Genomic DNA, 17,879 nt, shown 5'->3' with positions numbered 1-17,879 from the left:
CTTGGAACATAAGAGTGATCATTCAAAATGATGTATCGTTGAATGAGACCATGTGATTTTAAATAATACCGTCTGATATGATCTAATGACATAGTCTTATATATATTTAAATTTTGTATGAATCGAGTGCCCGAATTTTAATATATCTTAATTATTGATTAAATTTTTTAATCTCATTATATATATAATAAAATAATAATTAGAATTGTTCAACCATTATCATCATCATCATTATTATTATTATTATTTTTAGATTAATTCATAGAAATTAATAAATTTTGACATAAATTTATAAATAATAAAAATCATAAGTGAATTACTTGTCAATTTAAAAAAGGTGTAACATAATACAAATATATACTAAAATATAACATAAAATTTATATATATCATATTTAATAATAATTTTAATTATAAAAAATATTATAATTTACTAAGTTGTTGACTAAATTTATTTTTGTATAAAGATTAAATGTATAAATAAAAGTACCATAATTTATTATTATCCAAAATAAAATGTATGATATTGATTAATAATTATAATATATGGTCAATTTTGATTATAAAATTGATTAAATATTAATATAAAATTAAATATATAAAAAATTCAAAAATAAAAATATATATAAAAAAATAAAAAAAATATTCACCAGGCTGGCGAGCTGGTGAACAACCATAATTGAGCTCGAGCTCGCTCGACTCGAGCTTAAAATCGAGCTCGCGAGTCGGCTTGACTCATCTGCCACCCTACGATTAATGATGGACCAATTTTATACAATAAAAATAAAATTATAAACTTAGAATTGCTTATTATCAAAAGCAGATGACGAAACTCGTAATCCAAAGCGTACTTTGGGACTAATATTACAATTTTCTCCCAAATTCACAATGGTATTGCCAAATCGTTTGCTTGAAAACAAAGCAGAGGCCAACAACAGCACCACCAATTATCTTTGCCTCTCTCGCCTAAATTGCCGCCACTGAAGGTAGCACCATCATCAATTCATTGACAAACGAGAGTGGCACATATCTGTTTCCCTTTTTATATGTTTTGTTCATCATGGAAAAAGAGTTCAATCTTTCTTTAATTGTTGCGTTGGGTATTGCATATGAGTTGTTTGATATTATGCCTCAATCAAACTACAATTCTGCCTTTGAGTTATTCAAGCTCATTCTTGAGCTCAAAATCTTTTCAAGTTTTGTCCATAGATTGAAAATGCATTCTCAACCAAAAGTGCCATGGAAGGTTCTCTGCAACTGGATGCACAGACGAACTTTCTGGTTCGGTTCCTGCTCCAAATGCAGTTCCGTGTATTTCTTGAGCTTGAGGGTGTATATGATACATTGTAGTGATTGATTCCATGAAATTTGGCTGGATCAATGGTGAAGTGCATTATTATTATTCTCTGAAGCAGGAAATACGAAAAGAATGAAGGTGAGCCTGGAAGGTGAAAAGGTGATACTAGTGCCTTATATGAAAGAGCATGTGCCCAAGTACCATGTCTGGATGCAAGACCCGTCCATCCTCCAAGCCACTGCGTCTGAACCACTCACTCTCGACCAAGAATACGAGATGCAGCTTTCTTGGATTCAGGATCCCCTCAGTATGCATCACTCCATCCTTTTAACTATATAAGTGCTTTAATCATTTCTATGTATGCATATAGATTTGTCTGCTATTTGGTTTGTTAAATAGAGTGTGCCTTATTTTTGATTGAAATTTACAACAGTTCAGAATGATGATATACGGATTTTGGATCCTGTTTCACAGAGCAGACTTTTATAGTGCTGGACAAAAAATTAGTGGTTGGAGAATTCATTCATGGGGAGCCCCATACTGAAGGTCATTATACTTTCTATGTTTTTCGAAGCGTCATTTTAATCCTTGTCATCTTCTTTTTTCGCTTTGTTCCCTCTTTTCCTGTTTTATTGTTGTGAGTAACTTATTATAATATTCTTTGCATAGGTATACATTTCCCATAGCACTAGGAAAATGGTAGATTCTTTTTGTTTCTTCAATGGCTGTTCAGCGAAGAATGATGAATATCTGATGTTGGGGCAGAAACTGAATTTTCTTTACTTGATTTACTCTTTTGTGTGTCTGAGATAATGTCTTCATTTGCTATGATTTCTGTGGAACAAAGGGGCAGTTTTCATTATATATGGGATGGAAAGGAACTTAATGATGGACTAAATTTATATTGTATACCTTCAGAGGAGTACTCATGGGGGTTCTATTAAGAGTGGGATAGACAAACAAAAAGTGCTTTAGTACTTTTTTTTAATCCTTCTATACTGCAGAATATGGCATACTTACCTTTCCCAGTGCTACTCTTCAGCCATGGTTGGTGATGTAAATATATTTATGAATGACCTGGATGATCCTCAAATGGCAGAGGTCGAGATTATGATTGCTGAACAAAAAAGGTATCTGCCTGTGAACATTTGACATTTTGGTTCATTACTTGTTATCCCAGTTTGCTCATTTTCATTTTATTTTTCAAATTTTAAAATGATAATCCCACTAGCATTACTCTATTTCTAAGTTTAGGTCCATGATAGATAATCACAGATGTGGAGAATTGTTCACAAAAGTCACTACAAAAGAAGTGTGGTTTTCTATTATATTTGTGCATATCGCCTCTGAGTGGTTAGTCCTTATATCCTCAGGCACTGCCTCATATTCATAGACTTCTACCCAGTAACATTAGCATGGACATTCTCCAAGACCAATTTTACCGTTATTTTATTGAAAGTTTTCATTGGGTGCGATAAATGATGGGAGCAAGAAGGAATTGAATTGCTTACTATTAATTATCATCAAATTCATTACAGTTCTTTTTTTGTCATGCTGCACAACCTCTCACCTATGGCTTAACAACACTTACTTTGAATGATTTTGATTTGATGCTTTCGGAATATATTATTGAACTTGCCTTATGTCAGATAGAAGGTAAGATATTGCCATAGACATTGATTAAAATAGTGGTTTCTAGTGAAAATAAACGGTACCTAGTTGTCACATTCAGTGAGCTTTAAGCTTAGTTGCTGTGTTTTTTCATGATAGGGCTCCCTTTTGTAGATTTTTGAACTACTAAGGCTATAGTCTGTAGGTTTTATGTATTCTCTTTATCATTGATTTTTGTAGCTTGCCAATCTATACAGTCATTCTCATGTCATTCAGCATTTTAGTTGAATTTCTTCTTACTCTTCTTTCACAGTCGAGGCAAAGGGCTTGCAAAAGAGTCAATCCTCCTGATGATGGCGTTTGCAATTGAGAGTTTTGGCATCCACCTCTTTCGTGCAAAAATAGGAGAGTCGAATGAAGCTTCTCTTAATCTATTCCAGAAATTGGTGGGTCCTTCCGTCTTTCTTTGATGTTCACACACACACACGCACACATTCACACAAACACACATATATATATATATTATATGAGAGTTGGGTTTGTGTGTGTTATGGTGTTTGGAATTTGATTTTGAATAATTAAAACATACTTTTTGCAATCCAAACTATTTGCACCAATTTTCTAATTCTTCTCAAGTAGTGAGAGTTTGCTTTTTCAATTAAGCTCTTAAAGTAAAATGGTTGCACAATTGTAAACGCACAAGATTGACATGATTTATAATTTCTCGATAAGAAATAGACAAATATTTTCATATATTATGTTTTTTTATTTTCTGCAGAAGATTTTGGTAAACTAGGAACAAGTTTTCTTTCCATAGGTAATTGTCCGCATCACTTTTTCATAATTTTTTATAGGAAAAACATCTCTATATCAATGGAAATCATGGGGAGACATTTTAAATTTTGTAGTAACTCTCGGTTTCTTTCTTAATATATTTAGGGATTTCCAATGAAATGACTAATAATAGTATATTTGAAGAGGATACAGCAGTTGAGGTTTCATTATTCATGATGTTCCCTTCTACGTCTCTCTTGAAACATGAGAGGATTTCGGTTTTGGCTTCAGAAGTAATGGTTATCATTTATCCCACCATCCTTTTAGTGGGCCATTAAATTCTAAAATATGATTCTTTACAGAATCTTTATCGATTTAACTAGCTCTTTCTTTTCTGCCCCTAAGGGAAAACCCAGCTGCTTGGGCTCAAGTTTCCTGTGGGAAGTCTTGAGTTCAAACATGGGTGGGCGCTTGAGTGTGTTGGGGAGTGTGCTTAAAAAATACTAGCTCTTTCTTTATAAAGTATTTGAAGCAATAACCATTTACGTATAAAGACTAAAGATTTGATATTCAGATAAGGTGTATAAATTCCATTCTTAAATTAAACTACCAAAAGTAGACCTAAAATTTCGGACTTATTCGACTTTTTAGATAAAAAAGGAGTGGATTTATGGTAACTCTTATAGGGTTGTATGTATTGGATAAGGCTAACGTGAATATGGGGTTTGTTATTATCACAAGGATTAAGATTTTTGTTTGATTGTATTATACTTTTTCTTTACCTAAATCTTTCAAACTTTCTTGGATTCCCGGAGAATGGATTTTTCTTGATTTAGTTTTGGTATGTAATCAGAAACTTTGAAAGAAAAGGTTTTATGCAGTTTCTATGAGTTGAGATGGGGGTATAGAACCGAGAGGTAGGTCCCACGTTCTAGGTGAAGTGACATTTTTCCATTCAATTGTTTTGGGAACCATAAGGTTGGATTTGGCTCGATATGTTTACAAGAACACTGAATGACCTGGAGATTTGATATAGGATATGACATGAATAGCTAGACTAGTATTTGTAATTTTGTTATGGAACCTATAAAATATCTCATAAATATGAGACTTAAACCTTATTTTATGATTGTAATTTTGACATTTAAAGTAAGGACATTAATAGTATTGGGCCTAGTGAGGAAAATGGTAAACTGTGGAAACGAATTAAAATATATGGGACCACTGCAAAGATTTGTTTCAACATGCCCAAGTAGAGAGTCGTGGAAATCAGATGTCTAAAATCTCTTAAGGCAAGAAAGACACTGGTATAAAGTCCTCTTGTTAAGGGCTTAATGACTATTTGAGACAAGACCAATATACAAAATTCGTACCCATTCTTAATATGCTTAATAATTGAAGTTTTGAAAATAAAAGTTTGTCGATCTGAGACTAGTCATAAAACTTCTTCTTCAATCTTTATAGTGGATGCAGATTAAATCTATAAATGACTTTCCATAGATTTCTTTCGTATTGTTCTTTGGAAGCTTTCAATCAATTAGATCCTTGTCTTCCCACAGTATTTCAACTGTGGTGATATTTGAAATTTCTTGGTTAGAGGATCCACAATGCTTCTGAAGAATTTATCTATATTGTTGGACATTCATGTTTTGTTCTTTTGGACCAGACAACTATTCATTGCGGCAAGTGAAGTCAAGTAAACCGCTTTAAGTTTCGAAGTCCTACTCACAAAGTACGAATCTATGCATGAATATATTTAAGAGTTACATGGCTCTGATACCATTTAGTATGAGGATATCGTAACCTAGAATAAATTGAATATAAGAACCTATGCGGAAACAATGAGGAATTGTTTGTAAGATAGAAGACTTATTCCAAAATTTTTACAAAAGAAATCTTGAAATAGAATAATTGAAAAGAAATTAAACAAGGACTCAGAATGAGAAGAGTGAAATGGAGACTTACTCAACATAATTCTGGACTTGGGAAAAATACATGAATTTTTACAAAAAGAATGAGGGATGTTCAGAGATATGAACAATCAAAGACATTCTTGTTTTATGTATGCTAAAAATATAACAAAAATTGCTAGAAGAGAATTGTTGAAAGTAGTGAAAAGGAGCGTGTGAGATGCTTGAAGGTGAGTTCTGCCCGTCCTCTTCCATTTGTTCCTATTTATAGAGAGATCTTGATGCACTATGTAGACTTGAAGGTTTTTGAAATCCGAGTTATTACCTTTGGAAATGCTTGATAATAAGCTTTTAGTCTGTAGGCAATAATGGGTGTTGGTGGGGCTAATTCATGATGGCAGAGATGTTAAAGCAAATAATGACCATCATTCCTTCTTAGTGAATGTCAACTGGATTTTTCTTTTTTATTTCATTATTCTCATTTTTCTTTTTAAGTTGGAATTCTTACTTACACGAAAATTCATAATTCAGAAGTAGATGCCATAATAGTCATTTTTTATGAAATTTACAACAATAACAATTTTCTTTATGGAATTTGACTGAAAATTCTGAAGCAGTCGTCTTCATTTCATCTGCTATGAGGAATCTACTTTGTCAATTCGGTGGTTTTGAGATTTTATTCCATTTTCACTTTGGTTGTGGCTTAGGCCAATCTTGCAGCCAGGTTTGTTTTGGTTAAAAATTATTGTTGTTGTGAATTATTTTTTTTCCAAAAATGGTGGAGGTCCCGCAGTATTTGGGATTTTGTTGGAACTATTCAAGAACTGTTAGTTGCTCAAGATTAACAAGATTCATTTTGTCACACCATTTGACACAATATTTGTTTCCAATGGAGAAAATTTGGGTATCCTCATCAATTTATAAGGACTTGAATTGAGGTTTGACTTTGAGTGTCCATGTGAGATTGAATAGGATACAAAATTTGAGGAGATTGAGATGGTATTCTCCTGGAAAAGAATTGGCTTATAGAATCTTAGAGAAAATTTGAAGGATTTTCGTACTAGTTTTGGCAAAATTTGTGGTTCACGGCCAAAACAATGTCACTATATGATGAACCAATTTGAAAGTTTGATAGGTGAAATTTTGGTTCTAAAAGGAAGTAGAAGAAATGGTAAGTTTTCTCATTTTGTTTGAGAGGGAATGTTGAAAGGCTTTACTGTAATACCAAATACGAGATTAATGCTAAATTTTTATTGAGAATATTTTTGAAATCATAAGGGTTACCTCCCTGTTTGAGAAGGAAAAGATAGAATTTGATAAGATTTTTCTATATCCAACTTGTGAGGAGTTAGTTGGGGCTCTTTTGGTGCTAAAATGGTAATAGAACTATTATAATAGTTCTTATATTTGATTTAATCTTGATTATGATATCTTGGTACTAATTGGTAGTAGGGTCCTACAAAATATGGCCAAAAGGAACCCCAACCAACTCCTCACGAATTAGCTATAAAAAAAATGTTCATAAATTCTATCTTTGTTAGAATCGGGAGGCAACCCTTATGATTTAAAAAATATTCAAAATACAAATTATCTTCTAGTCTCGTATTGGGATTACATGAAAGCTTTCCATCATTTCTTCCTCAAACAAAATGAGAAAAATATCATGTTCTACTCTTTTTCGAAACTGTAGTTTAACTTGCCGAAATTTCAAGTTGGTTCATCACATGGTAGCATTATTTTTGTCTTGAACCAAAGATTTTTCCAAAACTAGTACAAGAATCCTTCAAATTTTTCCCTGAATATCTACAAGCTAATTCTTTTTCCAGGATGATACCTTCCCATCTTCTCAAATTCTATATCCAATTTAATGTCACATGGATATTCAAAATTGAACCTGAAGTCAAATCCTTATGAATTGATGAGATACCCATATTTTCTCTCTTGGAAAGAAATGTTTCTCAAATGGAAGGACTATATGAGTACTATTAATTTTGAGTAAATATCATTTCTTGAATGGTTTTAGCAAAATCCAAAATACTGTCGTTAGAAGATTGATTAGGAATTTTTGTGTATATTTGCATATTTATAGTTTGCTATTCTTGGTAAGTAGATCAATCATATTTACCTTATTTGTAATTCTCTCTAGTCCTAACACTATATAAGCTCTTAAATGAAATCAATCCTTTCTCTTCTTCCTATTTAACAACTGCAAGACCTCCACCAGTTTAAGAGACGAAAATAATTCCTAAAACCAACAATTTTTAATTGAAAAATAGAATCTAGCTGCAAGGTTGGCCCAAGCTACAACAAAGAAGAAAATGGAAAAAATTCTCGAAGACCATCAAATTGACGAAGAGGATTCCTCATTTATGTCAACCTAACGTATGAAATGAAGGTGGCTGCTTAAGAATTTTAGTCCAATTTCATAAAAAAATTGTTATTGTAAATTTCGTAAAAAAAGACTGTTGTAACATCCGCTATTGTATTCTAAATTTTCATGCAAGTTAAAATTCTAAAGTTTAAAAGAAAAATGAGAAGAATCAAATTAAAAAGAAAAATTTGTCTCACATCCACTTAGGAGAACGGCGGCCATTATCAGTTTCAACATCGCTACCATCATGAATTTTTGCCACCAACATGAATTATTACTTGCAGACGAACGACCATTATCAAGCACTTCCAAATACAATACTAACTTTTATTTCAAAAACTCTCAAGTCTGCACAGTGTATCAACAACGGATCAAATTGGAAGTTAGAAAAGAAAACAAGGGCAAGGCAGTAAAAATCTTGTAAGTGTGAAGTTGAAAGTGTCGCATTTGTTGTGTATTTCTCTAAATTTTGTGGATGTTGGGTTTCAACAAGTACATGGTAGTGTTTATTTGTTGAAAAGGGAATGAAAGATTTTATTTTCTCCGTCAATTCTTCTTCTCTCCTCATCCCTCTCAAATCTTCTGTATTTCCCACCCCATTCTCTCACTTAACTACCCTAGTTCATAAGAGATTTTTGTTTTTATCTTATTTATAATTCACAGGATATTTCCCATATATTGGTGGAGGAGAAAAAGATTACTAAACAGTTTGTGTTTTCTTCCAGGGATTCAAGGAGACTTCTCGCAGCGAGATCTTCAAAGAAGTGAGCACTTCATATTTTACTCTCTCTCTCTCACTCTTTCTTTTAAATATATAATAAAGCCACTAGTGCATAGGCGGGAAGTTAGGAGGACTGCTACCTGTTTATCTCTTCTATTATAAAAATGTAAAAGTTTCTTGAAGTTTTTGATATACCTATAATACTGTTTTTAGAAATTATCATACCGCAAAAGATGAGGCTATAAATTATTTGTCATCATAAAAATAAGACTTTACTAATTTTTCGTAGTATTATTGTAAATATTTTCAAGAATCCTTTTCTATTCCAAACTCTTTTCCAAATTTGGTCGTACGCTTTTTCCTTTATAATCATAACTCTTCCAACAATTTGAATTTTCAAAATTTGGTTCAAACTTTCAAGAGCTTTTTAACAATTGGGAATATTAAAAATGTTCGTACAACAAAGTTATGGTTGTTAAGGTATACTACTTTATATAACAACATATTTTATAATATATATTAGTAAGTGGCACCTTTTATCTATGTACATAATCTTTTAAAAATATTTAAAATAAAATACTTTTATAAATTATATTATTTATTTTTTTTGTAAAGTTAAAAATTACCTAAAATATATATAAGATAAAATAAGATAATATATATTAGAAAAAAATGCATGAGGGAAAAAACTTACCAAAAGGTAGTTATGGAAGATTATGATGAGTGAAGAAGCTAAAAATAATTAAATTATTTAATTTTTTTTTAAAAATGCCATACCAAAATTATTTTAGACCTCAAAAGGGCCCTCTCCAATAATATATAATTAGTAATTTATGGCACACTCTATGTGTGTACAAATTCTATATTACTATTTAAAATAAAATATTTCTTATTTAATAAAGTATATGCAAAATAATATTAATATTAAAGTTACAAAAGGATTATGTCAAAAAGAGATGCATAAACAAAAGAAGTTTCTATCAAAGATAGTCGGGCAATAGGAAGTTCGATGAATAAAATAAAATAAAAAAATTAAAAAAGAAACAGACCAAAAGGAGAGACACCGAAGAGGTGCTCTCCTCTAGTATATAGTATATATGTATATATATTTAACTTTCAGACTATTTATGCTATTTATACTATAATTTAGAGAAAAAAGAAAGATGTATTTATAATAGAAATAAATAAAACAAAAATTTTAATATGGGAGCCTACATGCTAAATGGAGATGAAATAATGATATAATTTTTGGAGTTATTTGACCATAATTTATCAACCTATATAATAATTTCTTATGATAAAATTAAGTTGTTTATAACTGACTCTTTTATTATAAAGATAAAATATGGTGTTGACGAACAAGAAAAATGCACAGGGAAGCAAGAATTCCATAGCTATTTCTCAAAAATGAAAACTTACAGTACACATCTCTGTTAGGAGATATATATACATCAAGAAAGGTAGAGAAACGAATAAAACTACTTGACTAACCTGACAACTAATTAACTGCTGCAAATGTATATAAGAAGTCGCATTTCTAGTAAGTAAGCTAGCAACTCTAAGTTACAGAGGTGGGAAGTAGTTCTTCATCCCTTTCGTTGACAGAGTCTCTTCCATAGCTGTTATACAGTGGCTGCTGTTGTCACTTGGTTCTTGTTGCTGATGCTGATAAGTTTTGACACTCCCCTCGCAAGTTAGACATGGGTACGTTGTGATCATGCCTAACTTGGATCTTAAATGGAGGAAGACATTTCCAGTCAGGACCTTTGTAAATAAATCTGCAACTTGTTGTTTAGACATGATGTTGCTGGGTTGGTTAATTCCTTCTTTATATTTGTTCCTAACCACGTGACAATCAATTTCGAGGTGTTTCGTTTGTTCATGAAACAGTGGGTTCGCAGTAATGTGCAATGCAACTTTCTTGTCACAATAAAAAGGAATGGGGGTGTGAACTAAAACTCTTAAGTGTGCCAGAAGATACATAACCCAGCTTATTTCACACGTTGTAGCAGCTATGCTCCTGTATTCGGCTTCGGCTGAAGATCTAGCCACTGTAGTTTGCTTCTTAGTTCTCCAGGATATAGGACTCCCTCCTAACAATATGCAATAGCCAGTTAGGGACTTTCTTGAATCTAGGCAAGAGACCCAATGTGCATCACAAAAGGCCTTTAGTTCAAGTTCACAATCTCTAGAAAAGAACAAACCTGCTGAAGGATTTCCCTTCAAATACTTGATGAGGTGCATTGCAGCTTCCCAATGGTGTTGACATGGGTGCTGTATATGCTGGCTTAGCTGTTGAGCTGCATAGCAGATATCAGGTCGTGTGAATCCAAGGTACAAAAGTCTGCCAATGAGCCTCCTATATTTGGATGGATCTTGTAATGTTGCACCTGCATTCATGGAAAGTTTGCAACCTGCTGGCAATGGTGCAGTGGTGGCTTTGCTCCTCAAGTGTCCTCTATCTCTAATAATGTCCAATGTATATTTGTTTTGTGAAATAAGTATTCCTTGTGCAGAATGCATAATTTCCAGTCCCAGAAAATATGTGGCAACTCCCAGGTCTTTAATGGCGAAAAGTTCATTCAAATATCCTTTCACTTCCATAATAAGATCATTACTAGGTGCAGTAACAAGTATATCATCAACATATACTAGTAATGCAATCAAATGAGATTTGGTGTGTTTGATGAATAAACAATGATCATGAGCACATTGAATAAAACCAAATTCACTAATTTTATCAGTGAATTGTTGGTTCCATTGCCTTGAGGCTTGCTTCAAGCCATATAAAGGCTTCTTAAGCTTGCATACCTTACCAATGGGAATTTCATAACCATTTGGTGGTTCCATGTAAATTTCTTCATCTAATGTCCCATGCAAGAAAGCATTATTGACATCTAGATGATGCAAATGCCATTTTCTTGCAGCTGCAACCCTTAGAAAGGTTCTTACAGTGACTGCCTTTGCCACAGGGGCAAAGCAGTCACCATAGTCCTCACCTTCCTTTTGACTGTAGCCTTTAGCTACAAGTCTGGCCTTGTATCTCTCTAGAGTGCCATCAGGTTTGAGTTTTAATTTGTAAATCCACTTACATCCCACACAATTCTTACCTGGAGGCAATGTGGAAACTTCCCAGGTATTGTTTCTTACCACTCTAGTTTACCTAGTGCTTCTTTGTAGTCCTTTGGCTCCTGCATAGAACACAGATTTTCTACCAAGTATGTTTGTTTATGTGTTGGTGTCAAACTAGATGCAGAGGTTACACCCTCTCAATTGTTGCATATGAAGTCCTTCATCCAAGTTGGTTTGGTTGAGGTCCTAGTAGACCTTCTAAGGACAATAGGGCTGTCTATGTTACTAATTTCTGCATCCTGCTCCTCTTGTCCAGTTTCAGTTTCCTCATGATTCTCTTCAGGAATGATGTTAGGGAGAGGGCAAGTAGTATCAGTATTAGACAATTGTGAAAAAGGGAAAACAGTTTCATAAAATGTCACATCCTTTGTGATATACATTTTTCTATCCTCTAAGTCTATTATTTTATAGCCTTTCATGCCATGAACATAGCCTAGAAAAACACATTTTATTGCTCTAGGTTCAAATTTCCTTTTAAAAGGAAGTACATTTGTGGCAAAACATAAACATGAAAAATTTTTCATATGTTCATAACTAGGGGCTCTCTTATACAATAGTTCATAAGGAGTTTTCCAGTTTAAGGTCTGTGGGAGCCTATTTATAATGTAGGTAGCAGTTAACAAAGCCTCAGTCCAGAATTTTTGTGGCATGCTAGCTTGGAACATTAATGATCTAGCTACTTCAAGGAGATGTTTATGTTTCCTTTCAACTTTGCCGTTTTGTTGAGGGGTGTATGCACATGATTTTTGATGTATAATGCCTCTATTCTTAAAGAAATTTTGGCAATTTTCATTAGTGAACTCAGTGCCATTATCAGTTCTAATTTATTTAATCTTACAATCAAATTGAGTGTGTACCAAATTGTAGAATTGTTCTAGTTTTTCTTGGGCTTGTGATTTATGAATCATCATGTATGTCCAAGTTGCCCTAGTGTAATCATCAACAAGAGTTAACATGTAATGACAATGTGAAATAGAATACTCCTTATACGGCCCCCATACATCAACATGCACAAGATCAAATGCATTCTCAGTTTTAGAATCACTAGTAGGAAAAGTAGTCCTGTGCTGCTTTGCTAAAGGACACACTATACATTTTATGTGATCAGTTTTATTATCATCATACAAATGTAATTTTTTTATTACATCCATCCCTGCATGTCCTAGTCTGCTATGCCAAAGATTTCCAATAGCTACAACCTTCAGTATATGTGTTTCCCTATTGCCTGCCTTAGTGATATCTTCAGCATTGTTTGTTAAGTCAGTGTCCTTATTTTTGTCCATGCCTAAGATGTAGAGTCTGTTCTCTTGCCTACCCACTGCCATCACACGGCTAGTCTGAAGGTCCTGCACAGTACAATTATCTTTTGTAAATGTGACCTTAAAGGAATTATCTCTACACAATCTATTTACAGATAACAAGTTGTGTTTGAAATCAGGAACATACAAAACTTCTATCCGAATGATGTTCTTGGTTACTCGTATATTTCGAGCAAGCTTAACCTTTTGTACTATGCCATTACGGAGTTTGATTGATGTCTCATCATCAAGGGGTTTCAAGAATTCAAACAAGGCAGCATTTGCACACATATGTGCAGATGCTCCGCTGTCAATAACCCATGTATTCTCAGTTTTATTCATAAAAATAGTGGGTTTCAGGCCCATGCCTGCAAATTCCTCTGATTCTGCATAATTTGAGAAGTATTGGCTTGATTCTTCACTTTGCAGAGCTTTCTTGAACTCTGTTTTCACAATTTCAGATATGGTTTCCTGAAAGCTACTTTCTCCATTCCTCAGATTGACATTCAAGGCCCTTGTGTTTGGTGGCTTATTCCCTTTCTTTTTCTGCTCTGCAAGAAGTTTATACCAATCTGGGAAACCATTGATCTCGAAGCAGCCTTGTTTTGTATGACCATTCTTCTTGCAATGTTCACAGAATAGACTTCTTTTATCAAGATTTCCTTTCTTGAGAGGTCCTTTGTTAAAGGTGCCCCTCTTTATTTCAGTTTGTACGTTCATGATCCCTTCTTTGTGGACTGCTGTTATACCTAAGTGTACCTCCCACTGCTTTTCAACACGTTGCACCATAGAGTAGGCCTTTCCCACAGTGGGAAGAGGATCCATTGGAAGTATTTGATTTCTAACATGGTCGTAGACGTTGCTTAATCCCATAAGGAACTGCATTAACTGGCTTGATGCAGTTTTCTCAGCAATCTTCTTGCTGGCTCCACAGTCACACGTTGGTAGTGGGTCAAGGCTCTGCAACTCATCCCAGAGTCTCTTTAATTTTGTGAAATATACAGCAATAGACGTGTTTCCTTGTGAGCTTGAAGCTATGTCTCTCTGAATCTGGTATAATAGAGGGTCGTTGCTTTCTCCGAATCTTGATTCTAACTCCAGCCATAACTCCCTAGCAGACTTTGCATATAGGAAGGCTTCAGCTATATCCTTGGCTATGGAAGTTACGATCCAACAGACTACCATAAAGTCATTTCTTTGCCATTGTTCTATTGCAGTTTTCTTTTTTGGGTAAGTGTAATTTTCATTAAAAAGAAAGTATAGTACAACAGTGTCCCTCATTAGGCGCTTCCCTCGACAGGCCAAGGGATACGCCACAGTCTATACAAGGCACATGTGCTAATAGAGCTAGAAAGCTTAATACTGAGTATAGTTGCCGAACATCTTCTACTATCAAGTTGGCCACTACACTCGGGGGCCTCTCCTCGTGCTCAAAACGTCTCAGATTTCTCTCCCTCCAAATATAGTATACACACGATCCAAGCAGGCATCGGTAGGATATATTGATGATGTGCTTCCCACGCCATTTTCTTGCACCCCATTCAACATCACTGACCCAATCCCGATTAGGCCACTGGAATCGTACAATGCGCCGAATACTACTGAGGCATCTTCTACTAAATCTGCAGTGGAAAAACAGGTGGTTATGTGACTCCACCATGTCTTCACAGCACGCAGCGCAGCACCCAAGATGGGAAAGCCATGGTTTATCCGTCGTTGCGAGCTTCTCCAGGATAGCTAGCCAAAGAATAAACAAATGTCGCGGGATCTTTAAAGAACCCGAAAGTAGTGAAATCCAACCTACTTTCAGTCCTGCTGGTATCATAGCCCGATAGAACTCCTGGGTAGTGGGTTTCCCACTCGAACCTTTCCATATAATACGATCTGTACCCCCATGGATCCGAGGCAGCACGTGTGTAATCTCCACGCATTCCATGTCCGTGATCAATGGCCAGTGCTAATGACCGTCACAGATAACCGAGCTTAGCATGGTAGACTCATGCAATCCCAGACTGTTGGGTCCCCGCGGAAATCTGTCAAGGAAGGCCCCAGGTGATGCCAGGGATCCTTCCATAAGAAAAAATTACTTCCATCACCAATGCGATATTCCACCACTGAGCGTAACCAGCCTTTCAACCTCAACATTTTTCTCCATCCCCATGGTCCACGATTCTCCGGGATAGTCCATATCGAATCATCTCGTAGTCTGCCATGCCGCAGCCACTCGACCCAGATAGAAGTCCTATCACATCGGATGACTTCACAGAGTTTTTTGCACATCAATGCACGATTAAGAGTTCCCACATCCTTAAGGCCAAGGCCTCCCTCCTTTGCTTTTCTCGTAGGTACCGTCAATGAATCCCAATTTTTGCTTTGCTCCTAATGCAAATTGAATTGATCGTGCCCAGGTGGGGTAATTGTTTCCAGTGAGAGGTGCTGTAACCAAACCCATTCCAGGGTGATCACTGCCTTGAATTTTGAGGTTCTCAGAGACCATGAGAGTTGGCTCCATGTCTGTGATGTTTTGCAGGATGAAGGAGGACAGAGATTAAAAAATTGGAAGAAGAAATGGCAGAATTAGAGTCTTAACTGCTTTGATGCCATGTTGACGAACAAGAAAAATGCACAGGGAAGCAAGAATTCCATAGCTATTTCTCAAAAATGAAAACTTACAGTACACATCTCTGTTAGGAGATATATATACTTCAAGAAAGGTAGAGAAACGAATAAAACTACCTAACTAACCTGACAACTAATTAACTGCTGCAAACGTATATAAGAAGTCGCATTTCTAGAAATGCGACTTAGTAAGGAAGCTAGCGACTCTAAGTTACAGAGGTGGGAAATAGTTCTTCATCCCTTTCGTTGACAGAGTCTCTTCCATAGCTGTTATACAGTTGCTGCTGTTGTCACTTGGTTCTTGTTATCAGTTTTGACACATGGAATATTCTCCCTTGTATTTTTAAGTTAAGTTTATATCATTATGAAATATGCCTCACGGGTAATACCCGTACTCTTTACTAGTTAATAGAATTAGCAAATAATTTTTACAATAAGGTTTGATGAAAGGCATAAAAAGGAGGACTTCATCTTTTACCATCTTAACATATGACTGGTTCTTTTGCGTTATTACATGATGCCAAAACACATTTGTTAGGATTTTGCCATTAATCATCAAAATGAGTCCATAATTGTATAGAGACTTGGTTCTGAAGCTTGTTTGAGTTTTTTCTTACTTTGAGATTTGATAATTTCTAACATGAGGAGAGGTGCTTAACCACATGCAGAAACGTACAATTCCATGTGGTAAATTTTGTAATCTTTGAAGCTGCAATGTCATTTATCTTATTGCGCAGAGTTGAGGGAAAGCTAATTTTGTTGTAACTTGTCACCATGATGAATGCTTGCACAGGTAACAGTAGAATTACCAATAACGGAATCCAAGAGCGAGGAACTGCATCAATTGATTCGTAATACTGTAACACATTCATGACCAAGAAGTATATTCTTGTAGTTTGGAAGTTCCAAGTGGAAAAGGTGATCTCATTTATGAATATTTTACTTTAAGTTTACGATAAACCACCATTTTCTTCTACTAACTAGTAACTAAAGAACAATTTAGATTCTTATACTTATTCTTCTAACTTGAGTAATTTGTCCTTGCATGGATAGGAGTGCAAGAGTTATAAAAAATTTAGCATAAAAACTAACTTATTATGTTATTCTTTTTTAAATTTATTTTTCAGATCGTATTTCTCCAGGAAGCTTCGTGGACTACTTGTATTCTGAATGGCTGCATTCATTAGCTCCATGTTAAACTTTTCACTCATTGCTACGAGCAACCTTGGTCTGCAGTTCCATTGCATTCTTCCCGTAGACTTTGTAGACATTGGAAGCCTGTTCAATTTATTATGCACCTTTTAGTATCCTAAAAATGAAACTTGTCAATATGGTAAAGTTTAGTGTCCTTAGTTTGGTATGTTTAAATGTGCTACCAGAAGATATAAGGAGCTACCTATAGTAAGTTATCATGTCAACTATTCTAAACAAGTTTACATTCCATCAACTGCATGCCTCACTCAATACCAGACATAAGTACCCACATATTTAATGTTTGTTTTCAAGCTTTCTGGAAGTCAATTTTGCCCATTGATTGAAGATGTGAAGATGACATCGAATGAATTTGAGGTATGTTGCTTGAAACTGAATTCCCAGCTTGCCAAACGTGATTCACGATGGTTCCATTTTCTAGTGGTCCAACTATAGCATATATTGTCATCTCATTGTGTTTATATTCTGCTGAGATATTTGAAACTTGAAAACTGAGTTCCCCTGGTAGCATTGATGGATTGTAGCTGGTTATTGATGTTGGGTAAACAGTCATGCTACCATTGTCATTACGAAAAGCAACGAGAGCTTGTGATCCAACCATGCCTGTGCCAGTGGGGTTGATTGCCCAAGCAATCCAACCCGTTGAAATTTGCCTTGCCCTGTATGCAATTGAGACTTTTCTGAGGGATGGAATGTAATTCCAGTGAAGATGAGCTCCAAAATACGGGAGATCGCTGCAGGAATTATAGACCCTGTTAAGTGAGAAAGTGCTGTTGGAGCAGGTTTCCGCAGAGGAAGCGACAAAAACAGAAACAAGAACCTTTAGTAGGAGATTGACTTTGAAAAATGAAGCCATGGGTTGCATATATTTGTATCTTTGAGACAGTAGTCTTGGTGGAAACAAATAGCGGAAGTTCTGCTTTTGATAATCAAGA

The 17,879-nt window shown here is 34.8% G+C and overlaps 2 protein-coding genes across 5 annotated transcripts; one reads left to right on the top strand and one right to left on the bottom strand.

Annotated features, from left to right (window-relative positions):
* The first annotated feature begins 846 nt into the window (after positions 1–846).
* Positions 847–17,737, top strand: LOC105178767 (N-acetyltransferase 9-like protein). 4 transcript variants are annotated; one of them, XR_002288443.1, is made up of 9 exons: positions 847–985; positions 1,415–1,603; positions 1,771–1,842; positions 2,339–2,426; positions 3,221–3,353; positions 8,688–8,726; positions 16,526–16,650; positions 16,860–17,301; positions 17,494–17,737. XR_002288443.1 is itself a non-coding variant. In XM_020699439.1 (7 exons), the coding sequence occupies exons 2-7, from the start codon at positions 1,429–1,431 to the stop codon at positions 10,360–10,362; spliced, it is 567 nt and encodes a 188-aa protein (XP_020555098.1). In that variant the 5' UTR covers positions 847–985; positions 1,415–1,428; the 3' UTR covers positions 10,363–12,136. The 4 variants fall into 4 exon arrangements, 3 of the variants coding, with proteins under 3 accessions (XP_020555098.1, XP_020555097.1, XP_020555099.1); XM_020699439.1 differs by lacking the exons at positions 16,526–16,650; positions 16,860–17,301; positions 17,494–17,737 and adding an exon at positions 10,303–12,136; XM_020699438.1 differs by lacking the exons at positions 16,860–17,301; positions 17,494–17,737 and having other exon boundaries at positions 850–985; positions 1,412–1,603; positions 16,526–16,628.
* LOC105178769 (cytochrome b561 and DOMON domain-containing protein At5g47530-like) lies at positions 16,946–17,840 on the bottom strand. The gene has a single exon (XM_011102315.2). The coding sequence runs from the start codon at positions 17,807–17,809 to the stop codon at positions 17,234–17,236; it is 576 nt and encodes a 191-aa protein (XP_011100617.1). The 5' UTR covers positions 17,810–17,840; the 3' UTR covers positions 16,946–17,233.
* Between the last annotated feature and the right edge of the window lie 39 nt (positions 17,841–17,879).

The sequence above is a fragment of the Sesamum indicum genome, unplaced genomic scaffold (assembly GCF_000512975.1).
Source record: "Sesamum indicum cultivar Zhongzhi No. 13 unplaced genomic scaffold, S_indicum_v1.0 scaffold00057, whole genome shotgun sequence".
In the NCBI taxonomy this organism is placed as follows: domain Eukaryota; kingdom Viridiplantae; phylum Streptophyta; class Magnoliopsida; order Lamiales; family Pedaliaceae; genus Sesamum; species Sesamum indicum.
This window is presented reverse-complemented; position numbering and strand designations above follow the sequence as displayed.